Here is a 23,196-nt window from a genome sequence, read left to right as displayed (position 1 = left end):
CTCAGCAGAAAAATAAATATAAAACTAGAAGAAAACCAATAGCAACTAATTATATATCAAGATAAATATTTTAAAGTCAGGAATGGTATATCTAACTAACACAATACAGGTTTAACAATGCTTCCTCTTCATACTCCAGCCTTTAAAATTGTCGAACTAATACAGTATGTGTTGTTTATTCTTGTCACTTTTTAGAAAAGGTATCTGGATTCACAGAAAGTATTTTTAAATTGCACAAAAAGACACATGCCAAAAAGGAACATGCCACAGGTCGCATATGATCACATAGACACAAGCCTTCAATGGGATCAATACAAGACAAAGAATAGCAGCCACTCCACAGCAAGCACGGTAAGAATGATTTTGTAACTGGTAAGATTTGTTCATTCCATTCCAAAATAATTCAGCTACATAGTGCTGTAACATTTGTTTTTTTCTCTTAAAAGAATTCCCATGTGTTTCTCGCCTTGTCAATCTGCATTTAGGCACTCAAAAGTTTTGGAATTGATCTAAATCTTACATTTTTAAATGCACATAATGTTTTTATTTATATAAAAAACATGTCAAAGAATTGCTTCTAAAATATATCTTCCAATGTATGCTCATTTCAGTAACTACTACTTTTAGCTTTTAAACAGTGAAATGCAATAAAGTAGGTGTCTTATTTGTGTTGTATGATGCAAGGCTTTCAAGAAACACTGAGAAATCCTGTAATAAATTCACATAGGGTCATGCACACAATGGGTAACCAGTCTTCAGCAAGCAAAAGGAGGTCTCTAAATACTGGTTAAATCATTTGAAGCATTGGTTTAACAAGGCTGTCCTCTTTCTACACACACACACACACACACACGGGCTAAGACCTATATCTGTGATCGAAAGTCTTGCCTGCGGGACTTGTTGGTCTATGGGTACTGATGGCTGTAAGGGATTTAGAAAACCCCACACATTCCATGGAGAACACTACTACCTGATGAGGGCTAGGGATAGAAAAGGGTCTTCCTGCCAAAACAGAAAATACATTCTTACACATATGGTGTTACAGATTCGCTACTAGTGGCAAGCACCTTAACAAAGGATAGCATCACATTATGTTAAGACAGTGTTTTGCTGTACTATGTGATATACAGTTTAACAAGTAAAACAAAGACTGAAGACATAGTACCATTACAATGTGTTTTTGTAAGCCTTGGTTAATACAAACATGATTCTTTCTTAGTCATTTATTTCCTGTTTAAGGATCTGTACCTTTTAAAACAGAAGGCTAGTCCCAACTATTTCAAGGAAATATTTGAACACTATCCTTTGGTAACAAATTAAATTGTAAAAGTTTATGACCAGTCCTTACAGGGATACAAGCATGACATGTCTTGTCCTCAACAAACAAATTCAACACTAGATTTGCTAAGCCTTAACTGATGTGGAAAAAAAGAATGGTTAAGATTCAAAACTTTAATATTAATATTAATTTGGGGCTCCTTTGTAGATTTACAAAAATGTATCAGCAAAAAACGTGCTAAATGCATAATATTTTTTGTAAAAAAATAAATAAACACACATGTGCAAAGCAAGCAGCATTACTTCAAAAAGGAAAACAAATTGGTCATGTTACTGTACAGTATACAAATAAACAAGAATAAGCACATTATTAGCATTACATATTGTTGAGAAAAAGAGTGGTGCAAAGCATGTACTGAAGCAAATCTTTAGTAAAGATTTCATGTAGCCCTTTTAAAAGGTATGTTTTGCTGTACATATTCATTTATTTAACTTTGTTCTTTAACTGTTAATACTAAACAAGTATTTAAAACTAAAGAGTGAACGTCACAAAAACATACAAATGCAGGAAAGAAGGGTACCAACCTGTGGCAGGCTTTTTCGGGCTCTGTTCCTTCACAGGAATCCGGGCTCCACCTCCAAACACTGCAGCCCACATCTTGCTGTTCAGTGGATGGGCTACAATGCGAAAGAGCTCATTGCTGGAATGTGTTGCAAGCCCATGTACAAAGAGACTCAGAAAAACTGCTGTTAAAATCTCACAAAGCAAAACAGTTAATCCAGGCTGGTCTTCTTTTCCAGAAGAATTTAGAAGACGTATCAGGGCTACAATACCTGGAAAGCAAAACAAACATTTTTATTTTTTTAATGAATAAAACAAACAGTATTTATAATTAGAAAAGTACACCATTGGCTATCTTTGCAATGACTTCTGGCACCCAGAATGGAACGTTCTATTAAGATTCATGATGTCATAAAACCATCATCGTACTTTTTTTGATTTTGGAAATGCGTGTTCTAAGTGTAGGCCAGTGCCAGTAATCTGTAATCCCATTGCAAATCTTTTATTAAGGAATGCATATCGCACTACACCAAAACAAATAACAGAAGGGCCAATGAAGGGTATAAAAAAATGCCAAACAGGGACAGGGCAGAGCTACATCAGTCATCGGTGCTTGCTTGCGATTATCAAAAGTGCATTCTCAGGAATTTCAGAACATACTTTGTCAGAACAGGTTAATCTGTTTATTCTGTACATTATTTTATACATAAAAATTCTAAATGCAATACACAAGTTGACATACAGACTGATTAATAAATCACTAAAAATCACAGCAATGAGCTGAACTCTCAAATTAAGACCATATCATTGAATCCTGCTGTTGAAAAATGTTTTAATACAAATACTTCTCACAATAACTATAGTAGTTCTGTTCTTTCATTTGAAAAAATTGCTGACTTAAAAGTTAATTGGACATCTTTTACTGGACACATTTTTATGGAGTTCAAGTTACAGTGTAGCAATCTGATATTCGTAATGCTGAATAAACTTCATTTAATTAGTAGTAGCAGTAGCATGTTTGCACAACTTTAGCACAGCACATTAAGGAATCCTTTTTGTGCTGTGAGACATTTAACAAATATTCACATTTAACCACCCTTGAAGATATAAAAAATCAGAGATGACCAGTAGATCTGTTGTAAACTCGGACGGTCACAGTTAGGTAAGCAGAATTGGAACGTTTCTGCAATATCATTCTAATATCTTACAAAAGTGTTGTAAACACCCTTTGTAAAGCAATGCGTGTTTAACTACTGGTATGTTCTTACAATGTGTGTTATATGAAATATTAGCATAGCCCCACCTTAATTATTATAAAATGACACCCACTGGCATGGCACTTGCTATAAACCCTTGTCAAAATAAAAAGGACAGGGTCAAGGTGTGAAGGGGTCAAGCCAGCCCCCCCCCCATGTAGCCATTGAAACTTAAAGACACACAACTATCACACTATTTAACATGTTAAAGAGTAATGGGGTAGTTGGGTTCTGAAAAATATAGCGTAACACGTCCTCAGATGTACACTGTTTAAATAACATAGCTGTACAACATCTACAAAGTTACACTGAAGAATAGAATTTAGGAGGTATATAGACATGTTCTTTTGTTAAATCATGTATTTATTTGTTACCTGGCCATTGGGCTGGGGATGTATTGGGTGTTACGGTCTCATCCAAACTCATTGTTCTCACAGGATGCTGATGTGTCAGCAGAAAGCTCTGGTAGATGATTCCTGTGAACTGGTTTGCATGTGAGGCACTGAATAAATAATAGAGATAGTCAGCCACAACAGATAACTGGGTTTATCATGAAATCCAGTCCAGGCAGAATTTCTAAATTACTCATTAGTCATTCAAATATCCCTCATCAATCCCAGGTCAATCGTATAAGCAAAGAAATGCAGGAATACACGTCATTTTCTTTTTTTTTCTTTTTCAAAACAGACATAATAATGAATACAGACTGAAAGCACTTTGTTTTCTTATGGGTTTCATTTAGTTGTCACTATTGTACCAAGAACAGAAGCACCATTATTTTTGTGAAAATGTTTGGCCTCAAATGGTGTTACCTGTATCTACCCTGCATATGATTCTGCCCAGCAATAACCACATATGTAGTTCAGCGAGAGAGCATTAGAGAAACTGCAGACCAGAGAGAGACGCAGAGCAAGAGCTTTATCCATTGTGTCTTGTGCCAGACAGGAACTGCTTTACAGAGTGGTACAGAAAGTAATGGGACATGGCCTGAGCATGTAAAATTGTAAATAGTTCTCTTCAGTGTTCCATATACTGTTTTGTTAAAAAAAAAAGTGCTAATAAAACAGTAGATTTTCACCCAATTTGCCTCATTTCATACTGAAGTTCAATGGTGCAGTATTTTTTTTTTTATTATCTACGATTGCAATACATATATAGCAGTGACCAAACATGATTTTTTGTTTTTTGGAAAAGCGTATTTTTTGTTCATATATTTTCATCTCTACCACATATAATGGCCTTTCATTTGATGTAAGTTGCCTGCATGCAGCACAAACTATCCAGTAGTTACACATACATAAATGAAAACCGTGAATAACAGGCCGAAATAGGGCTAAATGTAGAGTGTAAACAAATCTGAAAAAATGAAGCGTGCAGAGAAACAATTACCTGTAGCTGTGACTATTACAAAGACACTGGTAGATACAGGCAGAAAGTGATGCTGCTAAGGTGTGCATTACATAGACCTGAAAGAAATACAGGTTTGAAATATTTAGAAAGCGGCCAATGATTTTTTGTTTTCTGTAACTGAAATACATGTACTAGAATACATAATTGCAGTTTAACATAAAACATTATCTGAAATGACCTCCATGGCAACCATCTCTTCATCTGAATTCATCCTCCCTTTTCAGATAAGAGGTCTGGGTTATATACAGTGTTAACAAGGAATGAACTACATAGCACTCACCTTGTTATTTTTACTGTCTGGATGTGGTGGGGAGTCCAGGTCTATTATCGTATGTAGTATGTCATGAGCGAGGTTGGTCAGGTATACTACAGGATTGGCAACAACTGTTTTTGCACTGGCAGTACATGCTAATAGTAGAGGTATAGATGTCTGGTGTGGTACAGGGCTAAGGGCAGTTTGTGTTGAGCTTTCCTAGAAAAAGATGGAAAATTGTTGTTACTGCTGACACAATAGCCACAGCACTCCACTGCAAAATAGCACCTTAGCAGAAACAAGCTGACACTGGCCAAGAGTCATTTGTGCATGTGTCACATTTTTTACATGAAAAAATAAAAGTACAGTACATCCTCCACCTACTGTTGACATGTTAATATTTAATCATGTGTATTTACTATATTAAGAATACAAAAAAATAACTTAAAACTACAATACTGTATTTTAGTGGTTTGTATTCAGGGACAGCAACATATACAGGTAGACCAGTCGTGTACAACTCGGTCCTGGAGGGCTGGTGTCCCTGCAGGTTTTTATTCCAACTGCACCCTAAAGTACTTTGTTGGACCTTATTAGAAGCTTAATTGAACACCAATCCTCCATGGCCTGAGTTGTGCACAACTGCAGTAGACCATGGTCAGCCCACTCCCCCAGCCTGCTCTGACCTCTCGAGGAGTGGATATTAGCTTGTATCATACTTAACCCTATACAAAGCTGAACTATCATTAAAGGGTTACACAACTATACAGTGCGTATTGCATAAAGGCCCATCCATTATCAAAAGCCAAAAATCATGTACATGAGCTACAGAGAATGAGATTGTCTATACGAAGTGCTATCACAATTCAATTAGCAGTGCTGCAGACACCTAGTGTGAAATGCATCCTCCTTCATGTTAATAAACTATTAAAACAGAGTGCACGGTACAGTACCTGCTGGGACTCTTGTAAAAGCAGAATTAATTCCATTCTGACTGATCCAAGCCCTCCGCCGTGAGACCCATGGAGACTGCAGTAGCTGAGAAACATCCTAAAGAGAGGCTGGTTCTTAAGAAGCCACAGTCTCCTTTTTTGAAGATAATCCTTTTGCTGTATGGATCTCTGTTGGTGAACAAGATCCTCTGCTGACTGTCCTGTGACAGTTTCATCAGCATTTCCAGCTATCCCTTCTTCAAGATCCTCCAAATCAGGGTTGTAATCACAAGCCTTTTGCAAGGCCACAACCTCCCTCTCTAACCAGTGGTATAGTTGGTACCTAAGCTTACCACCATCAACCTCATAGCCAGTTGATAACGTTCGGAGTTCTGTAGTTAGGATCTTAAGACATGCACTGAATTTCAACTGGGCAGCTATCGTGTCTTCTGAGGGGGTTATAACGTCAACCTCACCAGCTGTGCGAGAATCTGTGTAGGCAGAACTATTGTCCGGTTCCCCTTTGATGATTATGTTGTTATTTTTAGTTTTTATGTCTTTCATGGACAAGCCAGATTCCTCATCATCAGTCTCATGTTCTTTATCACTGTCCCAATTTAAATCCAAAGCTTCATCCTGAACAATCAAAGAAGACTGGCTCCAATCCAAACTGAGAACAGATTCTGACTGGCCGTTTGTCAAGCAATGAGAAACCAATCCAAAACCATTTACCACTGTCTGAGACCAATCACAATCAGAGTCTTTTTCCTGTTTTGTTTCTGGTGAGAGCAAAGAGTCTTTGGTGCCCTCAGAGAGGCTGGAACTTTCTTTACTCAGCAGCGGCTTAGATTTCTTGACCACCTTTGGCATCTTAGACAAGACCTCTAGTGCCAGCATAGGGCATCCAGCTTTAAAGTGAGCATGTGCGGCTGTAAAGAACAACCTCCTCTCAACCAAGTTGATTGTATCTGCAAAGCTGTTTTCAACAGTTAGCCCCATCTTGGTGGAAGGCTTTTCTGAAGAAGCAAAATGGCGGCGCAGTAGAAGAGGATGGGTCCGTAAGTAATTGTAAAAGTTGAACACCATGGGGTTACAAGAGTAGGACATGGTACCAACACCTAAAACCAGTAAACATGAGGGGTTTTATTTATCCATTGTGGGTTAAACACATCTACTGTTTTGCAAAGGTTAAAAACATGAAACATGGCATAATATTGAGTATTACCAACTTTTGCTGATATAAATACAAACACGCCGAGTATGTTAGTAACATACATCCACTGACATGTATGCACATAATATATGGGCCAAATATATGTTCTCAAATTTTAATATTAACAGTAGCTTGTGAAAAAGAATATCCTAAGCAATCACAACTGCATTAGCAATTCTTTAAGAGGCAAACCAAACTTTTAATGTGTGAAAATCTTATTTATCTCCAGTGGGGGGGGGGTAATTAATAAATAAATAAATAAATCAAATCAAGCAAAACCATGTTTGTTGTCTAGTTTACCAGTGTGTCCTGCATCATCTTCCTCTCTTACAGGTTGCTCCAATAGAGTATCAAGAGCCTTGCTATAATCCTCCAGTATCCAGTAAGCCATGCTGCGGAAAAAAGGGTCCTGGTGCATCTGGGAGAGGGTGAATGTTCTCTCATGAGAATCATACCCCAAGATCCGTTTCTGCAGTATATTCTTGTATGTGGACGACACCTCAAATTCAGACTCATACAACCTTGATATCACCAGAGCCAGCTGAATATCATTCATTTTCTCAAGGCAAACCTGAAAAATAAATTAAAAGAAAAAGTTCACATACTGAATGTTGATGCAGGTTGTGAACATTATTAGCTTCTTCTAGGCATCTGCTTAGATAGGGCCAATGTTTATTGCAACCTCTTAATCCTGCAAAATGTAGTGTTTAAAGCAAAGGACTAGGAACCACCAAATTATTATTATTTTTTTATTTCTGAAGTAAAAGCTAACTGTCAAACTGAGAAACCCTGTTAAGTCTTGTTATCTCATCTAGGGATAGAGGAAGGGAAAACATACAATCTAAATATTGGTAAATAAACCTATTAATCCTTTGCGATCCTATGTCAGTCCAGGTCCGACATTACATTTTTTCCTTTCCGGTCCAATGTCGGACCCGGTCCGACATCATCAAAAAGACGTCAAGCACAGGTCTCTAATAGTTTTTTATCCGGAAAAAGCACAGAAAAGCTTTCAATTGCCAAGTGAGGCCGATAGAAGCCGAAAAAAAAGGAGATGGATCCGAGCAATATGCATAGTCCCTTCACCACGGACATAACAAGGACACAAACAAACAAGATAGCTGCTTTCGCATCCGGCACTCAAACAATATCACAGACATCTGCCAAGCTTTTTGAGATGTTATAATAATAAAATAATGACTTGGTTAGCATTATTGAGGAGTTTGGTGATAAAACGAGTGATCAGGAAATGATTTATCAGTATGCAATACTATGAAGAGATAAATACAGTGAACAAGGGGTGAGGCGGGGCTGGAGATGCAGTACTGAGTGTCCTGTTGATATGCAGTGCCTTTTAAAGATTTTTTACTATGAATAAAATCACTTAAGCAGTATGTGTGAAAATAAATTGGACCTGATGTGCCTGACAGGCACTGACTGCAAAGGGTTAACCTATTTGCTAAATAATACTTGCAGTCCTGCTTGTTGTTACCACTACAATGCACTGGTGAGACCGCACTTGAAATCCTGTGTCCAATTCTGGTGACCACAGCACCAAAGGGGCATTGTGGCCCTGGCGAGAATCCAAAGAAGAGCAACCAGACTAGACTAATCTCAGAATGTAAAGGACTGAGCTATAAAAAAAGCCTGAAAGAACAGTCTATTTAGCCAGGAACAAAGAAGAGTCAGGGGGGGGATATGACTGAAGTCTTCACAATCTTAAAAAGAGATGGCATAGTTAACCCAAAACCATTACTTTAGGTGTAGTACAGAAACCAGAAACCATAAATGGAAATAGGCAGGAAGGAGACACTTCACACAGAGTGGTGAGGGTATGGAATAGACTACCTAGTCATGTTGTTGAGGCAGAAACACATGGACCATTTAAAACACAACTTGACAAAGTCCTGAGATCAATCAACTACTTGGAACCAAATAAGCATAGATACGATAAATGGCCTTCTCTCATATGCACATTTTCTTATACTGTACATGTACCGACTACAAGTTATCCTAGTGTAACCAGGGCCATGACAGGTGAAATTCCTCAGTTAACAAAACGAGACAAAATGGTTTTGAACGCTGCCCTTACTTCTACACCAATATTGCCATCTGTATTATGGATTATTAATTTACCTCAACTGCATCGTTTAAGGAACCAGCCAGAAGGAAGAAAGCTGCAGAGTGCTCAAAGCGCTGCTTTCCCAACAGTGCAAAGGCATTCTTTAGTGCTGCCTTCCTCCACCTGTCTTCACTGAAGTTGTTGTTGAAAAATGGAGTCATCTTTGAGTCCCTCTGAGACCTGAATGTTAATGTTAAACATAGTGTAAATTAATGCAAAACAATAGTATACCTTTTCAAGTTAATCATTTTGCCTGCATTCCTGTACTGCATTCCTTTGCACCAAAAACAATATGTATAGCTGACTACTTGGCAGGATTCACAAACAGCTCAATGACACCTTAGGTAAGGTTGATCAAGATTAGTTTGAATCAGGGTCTATGAAACCAGTCTGTAGTTTCCCATAGTATAGTCAAATTAATCCTTTTAAAAGTTATACAAGAATAAGGGCTCCCGAGTGGTGCATCCAGTAAAAGCATTAGTGTAGAGTGCAGGATGTGCCTTATAGTCTGGACGTCACCGGTTCGAGTCCAGGCTATTCCTTTGCCGACTGTTGACAGAAGCCCCCAGGGGCAGCGCACAATTAGCCGAGCGCCACCCGGCGGGGAAGAAGGGTTAGGTTGGCCAGAGCGTCCGCGCACCAGCGACCCATGTGGTCTGGCCGGGCGCCTGTGGGCTTGCCTGTAAGCTGCCCAGGGCAAAAAAGTTGGTGGCTAATGGCACACGCTTAGGAGAACAGCATGTGTTCATCTTCGCCCCTCCCGAGATGGGAGGTAGCAGTGAGCTGAGATAAACAAAATAATTGGACACTACTAAATTTGGTAGAAAATAACAAAAAACAAACAGACGACTCCTAAAAAAAAAAAACAAAAAAAAAAACAAAAAAAAAAGTTCTGCAAGGATAAATAAAATTACTTTGAAAATGAACAGCTTAGCTATTACTGGTATTTGAACATTGTAATCTGCTGCCTGTCTGGAAACGTACCTGTAAAGACCCCAAACCACAGCTTTCTTCTTCATAGCGAGATAATAAATAGCTGCATCCAAGGGATCATTATTTCTCTGGAATGCTGCTTTTGCTACCTGTTGGTAGAAACAGAATGACTAAATGAAGTGTCTGAGGGATCACATTTGCTATGAGTAATATATATTACCATTAAATAGCATGTATTATTCAGGTACACAGAGAAGCTGAGAAGACAAACATTATAAATAGATTTGTTTTTACTCTATGCATTACAGCACTCAGCAACTTAATTTGCATAGCAGTGATTATTGGGACAATACCACACAGTTTTGTTCTTTTTCCTCCTCATATGACCGATTAATGTATTATACAAAAACCATACATTTATTCTTTAACATATGAAGGCTGCATCTCCTTGTTGCAAGCCAGACTCAGTCAAGCAAAAAAGACTTTGATATATAACTTTGTTACATTTTGAATAAAGTTTTTATTACAGAAATAATATTACAATGTACCCCCCCCACCCCCCACAGCATACCTTTTCTATGCATCTTCGCAGTGTGTTGGTATTTCGTACCCACCAGCCTACTCCCATAGCTCTCAGCTCTGACCAAGTAGGGTTTCCCTTCTGCATTGCAGGCAGCATGTTGAGCAGCTCCTCCTCTGCCTCAGAATGAAAGGCCCAGGAAAAATGGCAAGTAGATAAGCCTGGAGCAGAATATTTGAGCAAAAAACAATAATCTTTAATGTGAAAGACCATCATATTCATTTTACACAATACAACATACACAGCATGTCAACATCTAACAACCACAACATATTGATTATGATTAGAATCAAGAAATAAATACATATGTAACAAACCTGACTTCCCCATAGTATGGACATAATGTCCAAGTGAGGACATGTTTCAAAAATGTAATTTTTCTTGGTATAAATTACCTTGGTGAAGAAGCTGGGATCGATGGGCAGGGGGCAGAGATGTTAGAAGAAAGGTATGAAGCCGCATGGCTAAAATGAACTTTAGTCCACATTCATCAAGAGTCTCGCCACCTTCAAACCAACAAACACAAAAATATATTAATAAATGTTGTTTCAATATAATTGTTGTCATTGATAATAATAATAATAATAATAATAATAATAATAATAATAATAATAATAATATACATTCTTTACCTGTACTTTTATGTCTGCTTTCTCCAACATCAGTACTGGTGGTTGCAATTGTATCAGCCAAAGCCATTAAAGACATCTGCTCCATTCGGGTAAGTCCAGGTAGACTAGAATGCAAGAGATGACTGGAGAGAACTTGAGCATGCTCTGGGCCAAAGTAGGTGGGGCTGTACTGGGAAAGGTCAATGACCTTTGGTTTAGTATCTTCTTCATCATCAGTATCCAGGAGTCCAAAGTCATCAGTGCCCAGACTAGGAGTCTGGAACAGCTCATCATAATCATCACCTTGGGCTTCACGGTTTTCCTTGTTCATGATGGAGTTTGTGGACTTATCTATTACCTTATGAGAAGTATCCTCATCTGCTGCTAGCAGTGCATAAAGTGGGAGGGGAGGAATAGAGTCAATCTCTGTGTAATCCGAGTTTTCTGTTTTGCTAAATGTTTTGGGGTCCCTGGCTGTACTGCCGCTGGCACTGATTGACAGAGACCGGAGGCGCCGTTCATGATTTGTGCTGTTGTCCTTTAGAGCCACTACTTCCCCTGCAATGCACTTGACCAAGTGAGAGAGGATGGCCTTGGCCCTACGAACCTTGCCCAAGTCCATCAGCTCCATCAGCTGAACAGGGTGGTACTGTGGTAATGTGGGGAACAGGTCATGGGCTGCTTCAAAAAGGCCATTGTCTTCCATCTCAACAGGAAGATCGTACATGGTCTTCATTCCACTTAGCTTTTGAGCAAGGCTTGTCATTGATCTTGTCAGAGTCTTCTTGGCAGGCTTTTGGTTTACTCCATTGGCATGACCTTGTCTTATTGAAGTTATTAATGACGTGGTGCTACCACAGTCAGTCTCTGCAGTTGTTAGCTCTGATTTGGCAGGTGGTTGCCACTGAGAATAAACGTGCATTTCACAGTCCATACCAACCACAAGGATACCGTCTCGCACCCATGACAGAGAAACAGGCAAGGGAAGAGATCCCTCAAATGAGGCAACAAGATCTACAGACCGAAGAAGTACAAATCTGGAGTAAGAATGATCTTTTGCTCCCTCCCACATAGGCAAAGCTGAAGCTGCAGGCCCTTCTTTACTGCCTTTCTCTGGAATTTTTCCAGAGAGCTGTCCATACAACAGGAGTTTGGAGCCAATCCCCACTGTTAAAATGTGTGACCCATCTTCTCTTGAAACCCAGTCTAAGTAAATCAGATGCTTGGCACTGGGCATTACATGGATGTCACTTGACAAATACACATCTTGTTTGTTATAAACTGTTAAATTACGATCAATGCTTATTCTGGGGTCCAACATTGTGCTTGGTTCATCAAGGTTAAGTGTCTGTTCAAGGATCCACTGTGACCCACCAGTAGATTCACATTCAAAAATACCCACGTGCATTGTAAAGTATTTCCCACAGTATTGAGAGGATGTCTGTTTGTAAGCCACTGCTATGCGGCTTGTGTTGCAACAGCTGACCTCAATTGGTCTTCCCATCACACTTACTGTACTACTGTTTAGAAAACCATCCTCAATCAGCAGTGGCCACTCTTCCCAAATGTACGTATAGCTGCACCGTCCACTGTCCTCTACTTTGGAGAATAAGGACTCAGGGTCAACTCTGCACCTCCAGAAGCGAACTTTTCCATCAGAACAAGAAGTGGCCAAAAGATAGGGAGCAAGGCCTGTTGGATGTATGGAACAGGAACTCAGGTGCCCTGAAAAAACATTGTTGACATTTAATGCTGTCCAATACAATAGACATATACTGTGACATATACTGTGTGCTTCAAGTGTTTGCAATGTATTTGTCCAATCACTGCACATTTATTTTTTGGTGCAATACAAACATATTCTAACCTGCTGAAGGTGTAGCTCGAATAATTTCCACTCTATCTGGCAGCTTCATTTGTTGACTGTAAACTCTTTCTGAGATGAGAGTTAGCCTGCTGGCACTATGTAAGTTAGTCCTGCAGGCCTTGTACTTTTGAGAGAGGGGAGAAGAGGACTTTTCGGGAGAAAAGCTATTCTGGCCATCTTGTGGGGACAGGAGAGATTGCGGCTCAGTTTTGTCATGCTGGTCATCTGAAATGAAAAAAAAAAAGACCTGTCACTTACTTACATGTTTAAAACATACAGCAGAGTAATAACTCTTAGGGGTTTCGTTACACAAAGTGGGCTGTTCTTCTGGCTATTACCACATTGGCCTATGACTACAGTATATGTTATGATGATGCTGATGCCGATGCTAGAACCCCTCCCCTTTAGCAGAAGAACATCATGTGGTATTTTGTTTGTCAATAATTCAATTACGGGACAGCAGTGGCCAATGTGTTAATACTCCATAAATTGCAGTTTGATGAATGTGGCCTATTGTGTTTAGAACATACACATTAAAAAGGCCTTTAAAAGAATATGGAAAATGTAACTTGCCTTCAGTGATCTGGACTGACTTCAGGTGCAGGTGCCACATGTGTAGTAAAGAGCATCCACTCTGAGTGTACTCAATAACAACCAAGTAGAACTTCTGAGAGAATCCCTTCTGGGAACCTGCGACGAGCACAAAGCAGGCAAAAATGATTAGAACTGGAACAGTAATGCCATACAGCAAAAGCAAAAGACAATTACATTATGAATAATTAATAGTATTGTTAACTTTGGAAGATCATGTATTGCACTCAGTTTTGCATGTCATTCCTGTTATGAGTTTGTTGAATTACGTGCTCCTATGGAAAACATGAACTGCTTCTTTAGACTATATTCCTTTGCATACTTGACATAGCAATGAGATGTAATGCACAACAGGTGGGCCTGAAGAAACTGTTTATCAAATGTAATAGTTTGGTACTGAAACGTTGAACAATACTGAACAAAATGAGGTTTCAAATTCTGTGAACCGTACTTGCTTAAAGTAAGCCCTTCTGCTTATAGTAAAAGCAAGTTTTTTCATATTTTCTCATCTCTCTCCCTGCACAGCTTCAGGAAACATTAAACAGTATATTTTGTTTAATTTTGTGTTTAGCATTTCATAACAATAATTGTGGTGAAAAGGGGGGTTTAACAGTTTTTTTATTTTGTTATCAAGTTGGACAATATTTTTGTGAAATGTATACCTGTTTCAGACGATGCGATTTCCTCAGTTTCTTGAATCCCATCTCCTTTCATCTTTTTACCCAAGATAAAGTCTTCTTCAAAGACATGGAGGAGCTGCGTTTCTCTCCCATGCTGAAAAAAGCAAATTATAAAACAGACTATGTCAGCGCCTTTGTGAATAATATGAACATCAAAATAGCAGATGAGCATGTATCCTGTACTGTACATTTCAGACAGTTACATTATGAAAGAAAAAAAGTGCAGTCTTATCAGAACTACAAGACCCTAAAACAAGAGAGGTGGTTAACAGTATATTACTAGTACATTTTCCATCTAGATGATTATAATAAACTATATTATAATAAACACTAATGTCTTCAACTGGAAATTGGATTGCTAGTAAGACTAATTAATTTCAACATATTCCAGTTGTTTATTGTAAATAATATATATATATATATATATATATATATATATATATATATATATATATATATATATATATATATATATATATACACACATACACATACACACACACACACACACACACACACACGATTAGAGTTTAACATAATATTGAAAAAGAATATTAACCAATATTTGTACATACAAGAGCGGTGATAGCATCAAGTTCTATTATGCATCCTGGCCTTGCAGTTGATTGTTGACTTACGATGTTGAAAACCTCACTAACATATTTCTAAAATGAAAAGAAAAGAATTATAAATAATGCATTCAACTGCATTTTTTATGTGGGGAATATTTCAAATTAAGATTTACTGACTACAGTATATGACAAAGAACACTTACAAAACATAATAAACCAAAATTATTTTACATTATAAATAACGGTTCTTCAAACAAACAAAAATAGTTTAAAAGAACAGCAACAAAGCTTTTCTTACTGAAATGTCTGGGTTAGAGAGCTCACTTAACAGCGTTTTGGCCTCAATGACAGCCTGGTATAACCTCAGTGAACGTCCATCACTTGCAACAAAGCAGGCAGATGGGGAGTTACCATAAGCCCCTACAAAAACAGAGCAAAACTGAATTAACAGTAAAACAGTATTCCTTTGTCCATAGTCCCCAAGATCCCCACAGTAGATGCAGCATGTCCATTTTCACCCCCTGCAAAGTGGATATAGCGGAGGCAGTAATACACGTATGACATTTCATACATGTTTCCATATATCTGGAGAATTGTTTAGCCAGTTGTCATGAAATGTGGTTTTAACATTATCAGAGATTTTTGATTTTATAATACCAGACTATGGATATAGGGGGCCTCTGTCTTCCACACATCCATCCATCTGCATGCCACACTTGCAGTTTCTCACATGTCTAAAGAACCACTAATTTTGACAGCAGTGGCAGGGGATGCATGTTATAATACAGACACAGGCATACTTGTTTCTGCTGTAACTGCAAAGAAGCAAGCTTGGGTAGCAAGGCAACAAATACATTAATATCTTTCCATTTCTCATAAACCAGTAAGGTTTTGCCTATGCATACTGTACTTAATATCTAGCAACAGGCAAACTAAATTAATTACTGAACAATAAAGTACATTTAATTTATATGCATTCACATCCAAATCTGTTTAGGAACGAATGACAGCCACAGTATCAGGCATTTCCATAAAACACTGTTTTATTTTTCTTCCGACAACTGCTTTACCAGCTTTTCATAAGTACCCAAACAGTAGCCAACACTAAGACAAAATGTGTTTAATGGCATTTTACAGCACATAGCCTAAATATAGAAAGATTTTCAACCACAACCAAATAGTTGACTGTAGCCAAATGAAGGGATGTATCTTTTACATTTTAAATTTACAGTAAATATTTCTGATTGTTCCAAGTGCAGTGGAACTCGTCAAAACACTCCTAAAACCGAATATCACATGAATGGCGTATGAATAGCATAGGCACTGTAATACCAAATGATGTAAAACCATGCATCTGTTGTCCATGACTAAATCATTCACTGTTTTTATAAACAATTCAGGACTTTGACGAGCAACTCATCTACCTCAAAAGCTCTCATAGAACCAAAATGATCAACAATCAGCAAATTGATACGATCAGATTATGTAATGTAGTATTACTACCTACACTAACAGTAACATAGTTAAAAAAAAAAAATAGTAGTAGTTTATATATATAGATCATGAGTGAGTGATTAACATGGTAGATGTTAAGTTCCTTTGACCTCAGAGTGAATAGTAAAACACTGCCATGTCTACCAGTATCCTTTCCTGTTTCAGTAACACTAATTCCAAAGCACAAAAGTTCTATTCAGACATTTTTTGACAAATATATAATACTACCATGTGACATTTAATTAATTTGTAAAACGTCCGGGGACACTGCATCTATATTCCACATCAGTACTGTACCTCAAAACCCCGTTTATCAAATAGGTTTTTGTTCCAGGGAACCTTCCTCATAGCATTTTTTTTTTAAGACAAACACTTACCTAAACAATCGCTAGGGATCAATGTAGGAAGCCAGGCCACATTGGAGAAGGCAGAAACATGCAGCGAGTTTATCCTGGCTAGCTCTGAAACTCCTCCGGAGAATGACAGTGGTCCAACTGGATCCACTCTCCAAAGAATCAGCTCACTGTATATCGCATGGGGGTCCTGGAATGTTGCATCCACAGATACTCTGTTAAGCCTCTTTGAAAGTGGGTCACGGGGCATTGTATTGTCAAGACCCCTGTTATCATTCATACTGTCCACCTCTGGGGTCCTGAGTGCATTGTGATGGGACGTTGTTAGCAGCAAAGGTAACACAGAGTGGCAGGCCAAATCATTGAGGTGAAAACGATGACCACAGTATCTAGATTTGTGAGAAACACTCAGGACCGTAGAAAAGGCAGATTCCTCTGCAAAGCTGACGGCCCACTGGTTCAGAGATCCATCTGCATGCTTTGAGATCATAAGGACGTTGGGAGTGAAGATACTGAGTTTTAGACTGCTGGAAGATTTATTGTTGCCAAAAGATATCAACATTGAAGAGGAGCGGATCATACCAGGAGGCTTCTGTTTGCCCTGCTGAACAGCAAGGTCCACGTTCTTGGTGCAGGCGTACATTACTATGCTTCTGCTTAGGGAATTGGCATCACCAGTTGGAAATGCTACTGGGATTCTAGAGACGAATGAGACCTTGAAACACATGAAAGAGAAAAGCCATGAACACTTGACAAACACCTCAATTGTTTCAATAAAAAAAAAAAATACATTTGTGAAATTCAACATCTATAAAAGTAAATAAGATGCTAGGTTTGGTCCTATTTTTTTATATTTATAGTCTTTAGATTGTCAATTGTCTAGATCTACTGAAGAGAACCCTATGATCAAAGTGTCCAAAAAAGTCTGCTAAATTTTTTATTTATTTATTTTGCTCTTCCATTTTAGGCAGGTGTGATTCATTTTTTTAAAACTATTTTTCAGTTTCTTTGTATTGTCATGGATATAACTTAGGAGAAGATTATTCTAGGAACATTCTTTGTTGCACACTAAAAATACATTTAAAAAAAAAAATAAATAAAAAAATAAAAAATCAACATTTGCTTGTTTTACACAGCCAAAACATAGTTACTTTTTAAGGCTTTGGTCACTATACCTGAACTTGGCGAAACATGCCAGGCTGGTACTCATCGAGCCAGTCAACATGCCATACTAATAAAGAACCATCCATGGGATGAATACTAAACATCATGTCTGCATTCTTGTTCCACTCCGCAAGCAGTATTTCAATCTCGTGATCAATAGTGGCAGCAGGTAAAGGCAAGGCGCCAGCATTCAAATATTCGCTCTTCTTTGTAGATCCTTTCTGTTCATCCTTGTAGATTGCATCTAAAACAAAAGGCAGATACACTCCTAAATACCATGGCATGACAACTGAATTAAACAATCTACTTTTCCTTTTACTCTCCTCCAAGTAGTAGGGGGCAGATTCATACACAGCAGTTTAACATTTGAGGTTTAACATTGTTAATCCAATCCTTTTCTCTCAAAACCTGGCTCATAACACAACAAATGTAGATTTCCATCCAATTTAAAGTCAACATTTTTTGAGAATATGCTGAGATGATCAAGAAAAAGTTTGCTTTGTTGACAGCACAGTTCTGTACAATTACCATATATCTTTTTGGTATATATTTTTATTACAACATCTGTTCTCAAAGATAGTATGGTATGTGTCAAAAGTAATATACATTTGATAAAATTGGTGGTGGATAAAAAAATAAAAAAACAGTGACTAAAACAGGTTTAGAAAACACTGAATTTGATGCTGACTTGTGCCACATACTGTACCTTCATCTGGCTGACAGGGCTCCTCTCCGCTGGTCTCAGGAGGCTGCTGCTCAAGACTCTTTCGCAGCTGCTGTAAGAACACTTCCATGGACAAAGTGAAGTGTAACTCTTTGTTATTCAGCCAGTGCACTACAAAGGGCCCATTCTGGTCTTCACCATCATCATCAAGGCTCATGGATGTTATGGAGGGAAGCAGTGGAATGTCTACAAAAAAAAAAAAAAAAAAAAAAAAAAAAACACATATGCACAATGAAAAGATGTAAATGCCCAACACACACAAAAAAGAAAATCAGAATTATCTGAAATTATCGGAAATACTATATACATTTTACATTACCTGTCTATTATCCTATTACTAAGATTCTCTGCTAAGGTCATTATTTAGCAGGTCTGTAAAATCACGTCTTTATCTGGAAAGACCTTTAAAAATGTGACCTTCTAAAAGACCTTTTGAATTGTTTTCAGTTACTTTTAAAATGGTATAGCTAACTTGAAACATGCAGCTGTTAAAAGCTGGAAACAATTCAAAAGGTCTAATTAACTGAGAGCTCAGTTGGAATGAAAACCAGCACACAGGGGGTCCAGAACTGGAGTTGGGAATCACTGAGATAAGCAGACAACCACTGAGCACAAAACAGCTAAGAAATAAAATGTATATTATATAAAATACACCTTTAAAAGGCTTCTCAAACTCGGTCCGGGGGACCCCCTGTGGCTGCTGGTTTTCATTCCAACTGAGCTCTCAATTACTTAACTAGACCCTTAATTGAGCTGATAATTTGCTTAATTAGACCTTTTTATTTTTTTCCAGCTCTTAAACAGTTGCAGTTCAAGTTATTTATCAAATGTTATAACTAACTCGAAATCTGGTATGTTACTTAAAAATTTACTAGCAAATGTGTTCCAGACTTCACTGAAAGGAATATTTCCTTAAAGTATGTTATAAATTTGTTGAGGTGAGGTGGGGTCACAGGGAACCTTGTGTGCATCTTGAAGAATTTAGTGAACCAGTCAAGGTACAAGGCTAGATCCGCCCCTATTAATCACTAACTGATTGACTGTGTTCACTGTTAAATAAAACCAAAATGTTGTGTGTGTTTTGTGCGTTGGGAGGGAGCAAGTAGATTTTTCTAGCATTTTGTCCCTTAGACTACAAGTTTTTATCAAAAATTACACACCCCTGATATACTGAAATCAGTCAGCACCATTAATTTGATATATTTAGGTTGGTCATTTGTAATAGCCGACTTATAGACTATAGTTGCAGTATATAGATTTATGATGATGCATGCATTAACAAAATTGTGCAGATGTATAATAATAATAATAATAAATAATAACAATTATAATAATAACAACAACTGCAGATTATTCTCAAATCAATTTTAAACTCTCTGCACTGTGAAACAGCAACAAAACAGTTTATGCATGCATCCTGTTTATTTTAATCGAAAATGTAATTTTGAAATTATCCTTTTCATATTCATGTGTCTGATCAAGTTTTTCATTAATAACATTAGTGTACAGTTTTGTGTTGCAGCAACGAGTGAAAACGGCTTGCCTTGGTTTGAGTGTCCATAAACACAATGAAATTCTCCTGTTCCTGGAATATCTGAGAGAGAGGAGCTCATTAAATGTTTAAAAACTGTCTAGTTTTTTTTTTTTTTTTTTTTTTAAGCACAACAGTAGACCTTTATGCTGCACAGGAACACATAATATCAGTGGTTCCTGCTCATACATGGTTACTACTGGTGGAATAAGTGTGTGTCATGGTGTTGCCATTTAATTTTGTTATTTCCAGGTAATTACACTACAGTGATCAGGAAATACCTGGCTATTGCCCTGTAATCTGATGCGTTATTATTGATATCAATTCACATGATCATCTACTAATATATATATATATATACACACACATATAGACACACACACACCATATTGGTAGATCCAAGTGTTCTTTCTGATTTACTGAATCACAACCGGAATCCTGTTCTCTCCAGTAATAAGTAGATGTGTACCACCATAGGAAGCCATTCCTTTATGTACTGGAAATTCATGTCCAAGATTACGGATGCCAATACTGTTTTATTTAAAAGTTGAAACAAATTTATTCCCCTTTGTTTTAACAGACAACTTTTCTGTGAGGTGCTTTGTTAAGATAAGACAGTATATAATCCTAAAATGATGTTGACAACAGTTTGTCACAATGAGGATCAGGGCTAAATACAGCTAAAGAAGAAAGTGTTTGAAGCAGCCACATTTCTGGACTTTGAGACTACCTGCCTTAGATACTAAATGTTTTACCTGCACAATAGAATACTTTCTTTGACAAATAAACACTTTCAAAATGAGAAATACAAATGCTTTTTTTTTTTTTTTTTTTTTTTTTGTTTTTTTTTTTTTTTACCTGTTGCAGGGTTGATGCTAGCAGCTATGTGAAAGTGACAAAGTGCATTTGCATGTACGCTTGAGTTGTTCCTATGGGCCTCATGGGTGTCCTGTTGGTGAGGTAGACAGCCTGTGTCAGCAGCCATGGCAGGAGATTTCCTCCCTCTCCTGGAGTGCTTAAGGTTGAGCTATAAGGCAAATCATTTGTATAAAACATAATTTGCAAGAATCATTAGCCAGCAATATTTTTTCCAAAAACGTGTAATAAAAAAAACAACAAACTAAATAAATAGATACTTCTAAATATTCTGCTTTTGTTACTGATATAGTTCAGACAATGACAAAAGAAATATATAAAAAAAAGAAAATAATAGTCTTATGTATATTTAAGAAGGTATCTAGCATTTTAATTCCATAAATCGTACCTGTTGTACAATTGTTACATAGGCTCCAGTGTGCAGAAACATATTTTCCTTTTAAAACAACATGATGTTTGCAAGCCATGCTTTCAGATGGTCTTCCACCTGTTCAACAGCTTCTTTCTTGCAGGTGATATGAGGCTAAGAAGTGCAAGAGTAACAGACTTCCTGGCATGGAAATTGAGAACTTTCTTAAACCTAATGTGTATAAGATATCACATGAAATACAGTTGGTGCTGCCTAATTGGGATACTGATAAATCGGGAAGTATCCTTAAATGGGATACAGCTCTGGGAGACGGTTCTTCCCAATGCTATTATGTCGTTTAGTTGGGACTTCACAATTTTTAAATTGGATACAGTATTTTCAAATGATAAACAGAGATCGCTTTTCAGAGCAAGACAGGTCAAGTAGCACAGTGCAGTGAATACGTGATTACGCTGTGACTTGCATAAATTGCGTAAATAACATTGAACTCTTGAAGAAGGAGGAGTCTCTTGTGGTTTCTCAGGCTGTTGCAAAGAAAGCTGCTGTGTATTTTTTCATTTCATGAAGAAACAAAAAAAAACAGCGACTCATTTCATTTAGGAATTAAAAAAAAAAACATTGACTTGAATTTAAATTATGTATTTAACATTTAATCATAATGTGATGTGATTTCATTCTTTTTCTTTTCATTAAGAAACAAAAAAAATGTAACTAAAGTTGTCTCAGCTGCCTCTCGTTTCATTGGGACAGCTGCTTATTAGGGAAACTTTTCCTTCTCCCGAGGCATCCTGCTAAACGGACACCAACTGCACAAATAAAATTGCTATGATATGTATTTCTTTCAAAACTGCACTATTGAAACTTATGCACCTGATGGAAGTGCAGAACAGAACATTATGGTGGAACTCTTTGGTTTGTTACCATCACTTTTTGTGCTCAGATCTTTTCTGCAAGACACGTACTTACCTCCAAAGCATTCTGTACACGGTGTTTGTTGGGGGCATGCCTTTTCAGACCACTTGTTGATGTAACGGGGTCATTACTTTGGCTGGGGCCATGTCCAGACAATAAGCTGTCACTGGGCAGCAACGTCTCTGCCCAAAGCCGACAGACACTATCTTTGCAGCAGGTGACCAGGACATTACATACAGATCCCCTGAAGGAAAGGAGAATGTGATGAAACCCCTTATGAAACAGGTAAGTATTACATAATGATGGTGATGTACATTTTAAGACAATTACAAAATGACTAATCATTTCCCCGTTCAAAGCACTATAGTACATAAGGCCTAAAGGTGTCAAATGGGCAAAAGCAAAGACTTCAGACTGAAAGGGGCACAACAGTGTTTGCCTTACTGTACCACAAGCTGAACCTGTACTGGACAGCCATAATCATGCCCCTGTCTGACTCAGTAAATATTTATCATTTTACAGTCAATGTCTGAACTGGTAACTAATTTAATCCTTATATACAAAAAATTCACAAAGACACGTGTAAAACAGCATACCAACGTTAACGTCTGACCAATATTTGTATTGGGAGTTCAGAGCTTTAATCCCAAGTTAAACATGTTAATAAAGTAGAACCTGTCATATGCAATCCTTTTTATTAACCAATGGACCTCAGGTATGTGCTTGCAAATACAAAAAGTACAGTGTATATTTAGATAAGAAAGTTGAGAAGTAAACCTACAAAAATTGGAGAAAGTGTAATACAATTGGCCAAGACAGTCAACAGAATCAGAAACTAAAAGCAAGACAAAGATCAAATTCAGAATTAACGGTACACTGCTGTATTACAGTAAAACTACAGTATTTTACTGA

At 37.5% G+C, this 23,196-nt stretch overlaps 1 protein-coding gene across 8 annotated transcripts in view; it reads right to left on the bottom strand.

Moving 5' to 3' along the window:
• LOC121315319 (dmX-like protein 1) overlaps positions 1 to 23,196 on the bottom strand; it is a 71,548-nt gene that overhangs the window by 19,779 nt on the left and 28,573 nt on the right. For 4 of the 8 annotated variants that reach the window (XM_041249363.1, XM_041249356.1, XM_041249370.1 and 1 more), the window contains 22 exons: positions 22,339 to 22,528; positions 20,985 to 21,153; positions 18,578 to 18,781; positions 17,883 to 18,115; positions 16,732 to 17,422; positions 15,159 to 15,280; positions 14,864 to 14,953; positions 14,271 to 14,382; positions 13,591 to 13,707; positions 13,018 to 13,242; positions 11,172 to 12,875; positions 10,935 to 11,045; positions 10,531 to 10,700; positions 10,011 to 10,108; positions 9,041 to 9,206; positions 7,205 to 7,475; positions 5,713 to 6,809; positions 4,787 to 4,978; positions 4,486 to 4,562; positions 3,471 to 3,598; positions 1,864 to 2,112; positions 889 to 1,002 (listed from right to left, as the gene is read on the bottom strand). In XM_041249363.1, the coding sequence (XP_041105297.1) occupies positions 889 to 1,002; positions 1,864 to 2,112; positions 3,471 to 3,598; positions 4,486 to 4,562; positions 4,787 to 4,978; positions 5,713 to 6,809; positions 7,205 to 7,475; positions 9,041 to 9,206; positions 10,011 to 10,108; positions 10,531 to 10,700; positions 10,935 to 11,045; positions 11,172 to 12,875; positions 13,018 to 13,242; positions 13,591 to 13,707; positions 14,271 to 14,382; positions 14,864 to 14,953; positions 15,159 to 15,280; positions 16,732 to 17,422; positions 17,883 to 18,115; positions 18,578 to 18,781; positions 20,985 to 21,153; positions 22,339 to 22,528 (6,530 nt within the window). Of the gene's footprint in view, positions 1 to 888; positions 1,003 to 1,863; positions 2,113 to 3,470; positions 3,599 to 4,485; positions 4,563 to 4,786; positions 4,979 to 5,712; positions 6,810 to 7,204; positions 7,476 to 9,040; positions 9,207 to 10,010; positions 10,109 to 10,530; positions 10,701 to 10,934; positions 11,046 to 11,171; positions 12,876 to 13,017; positions 13,243 to 13,590; positions 13,708 to 14,270; positions 14,383 to 14,863; positions 14,954 to 15,158; positions 15,281 to 16,731; positions 17,423 to 17,882; positions 18,116 to 18,577; positions 18,782 to 20,984; positions 21,154 to 21,390; positions 21,813 to 22,338; positions 22,529 to 23,196 lie in introns of those variants that run through there. The other 4 variants (XM_041249378.1, XM_041249386.1, XM_041249391.1 and 1 more) reach the window with 2 other exon arrangements.

Source organism: Polyodon spathula, chromosome 1 (assembly GCF_017654505.1).
Source record: "Polyodon spathula isolate WHYD16114869_AA chromosome 1, ASM1765450v1, whole genome shotgun sequence".
Taxonomy (NCBI): Eukaryota; Metazoa; Chordata; class Actinopteri; order Acipenseriformes; family Polyodontidae; genus Polyodon; species Polyodon spathula.
Note: the sequence above shows the minus strand (reverse complement) of the source record. Positions and strands in the feature narration are given on the sequence as shown.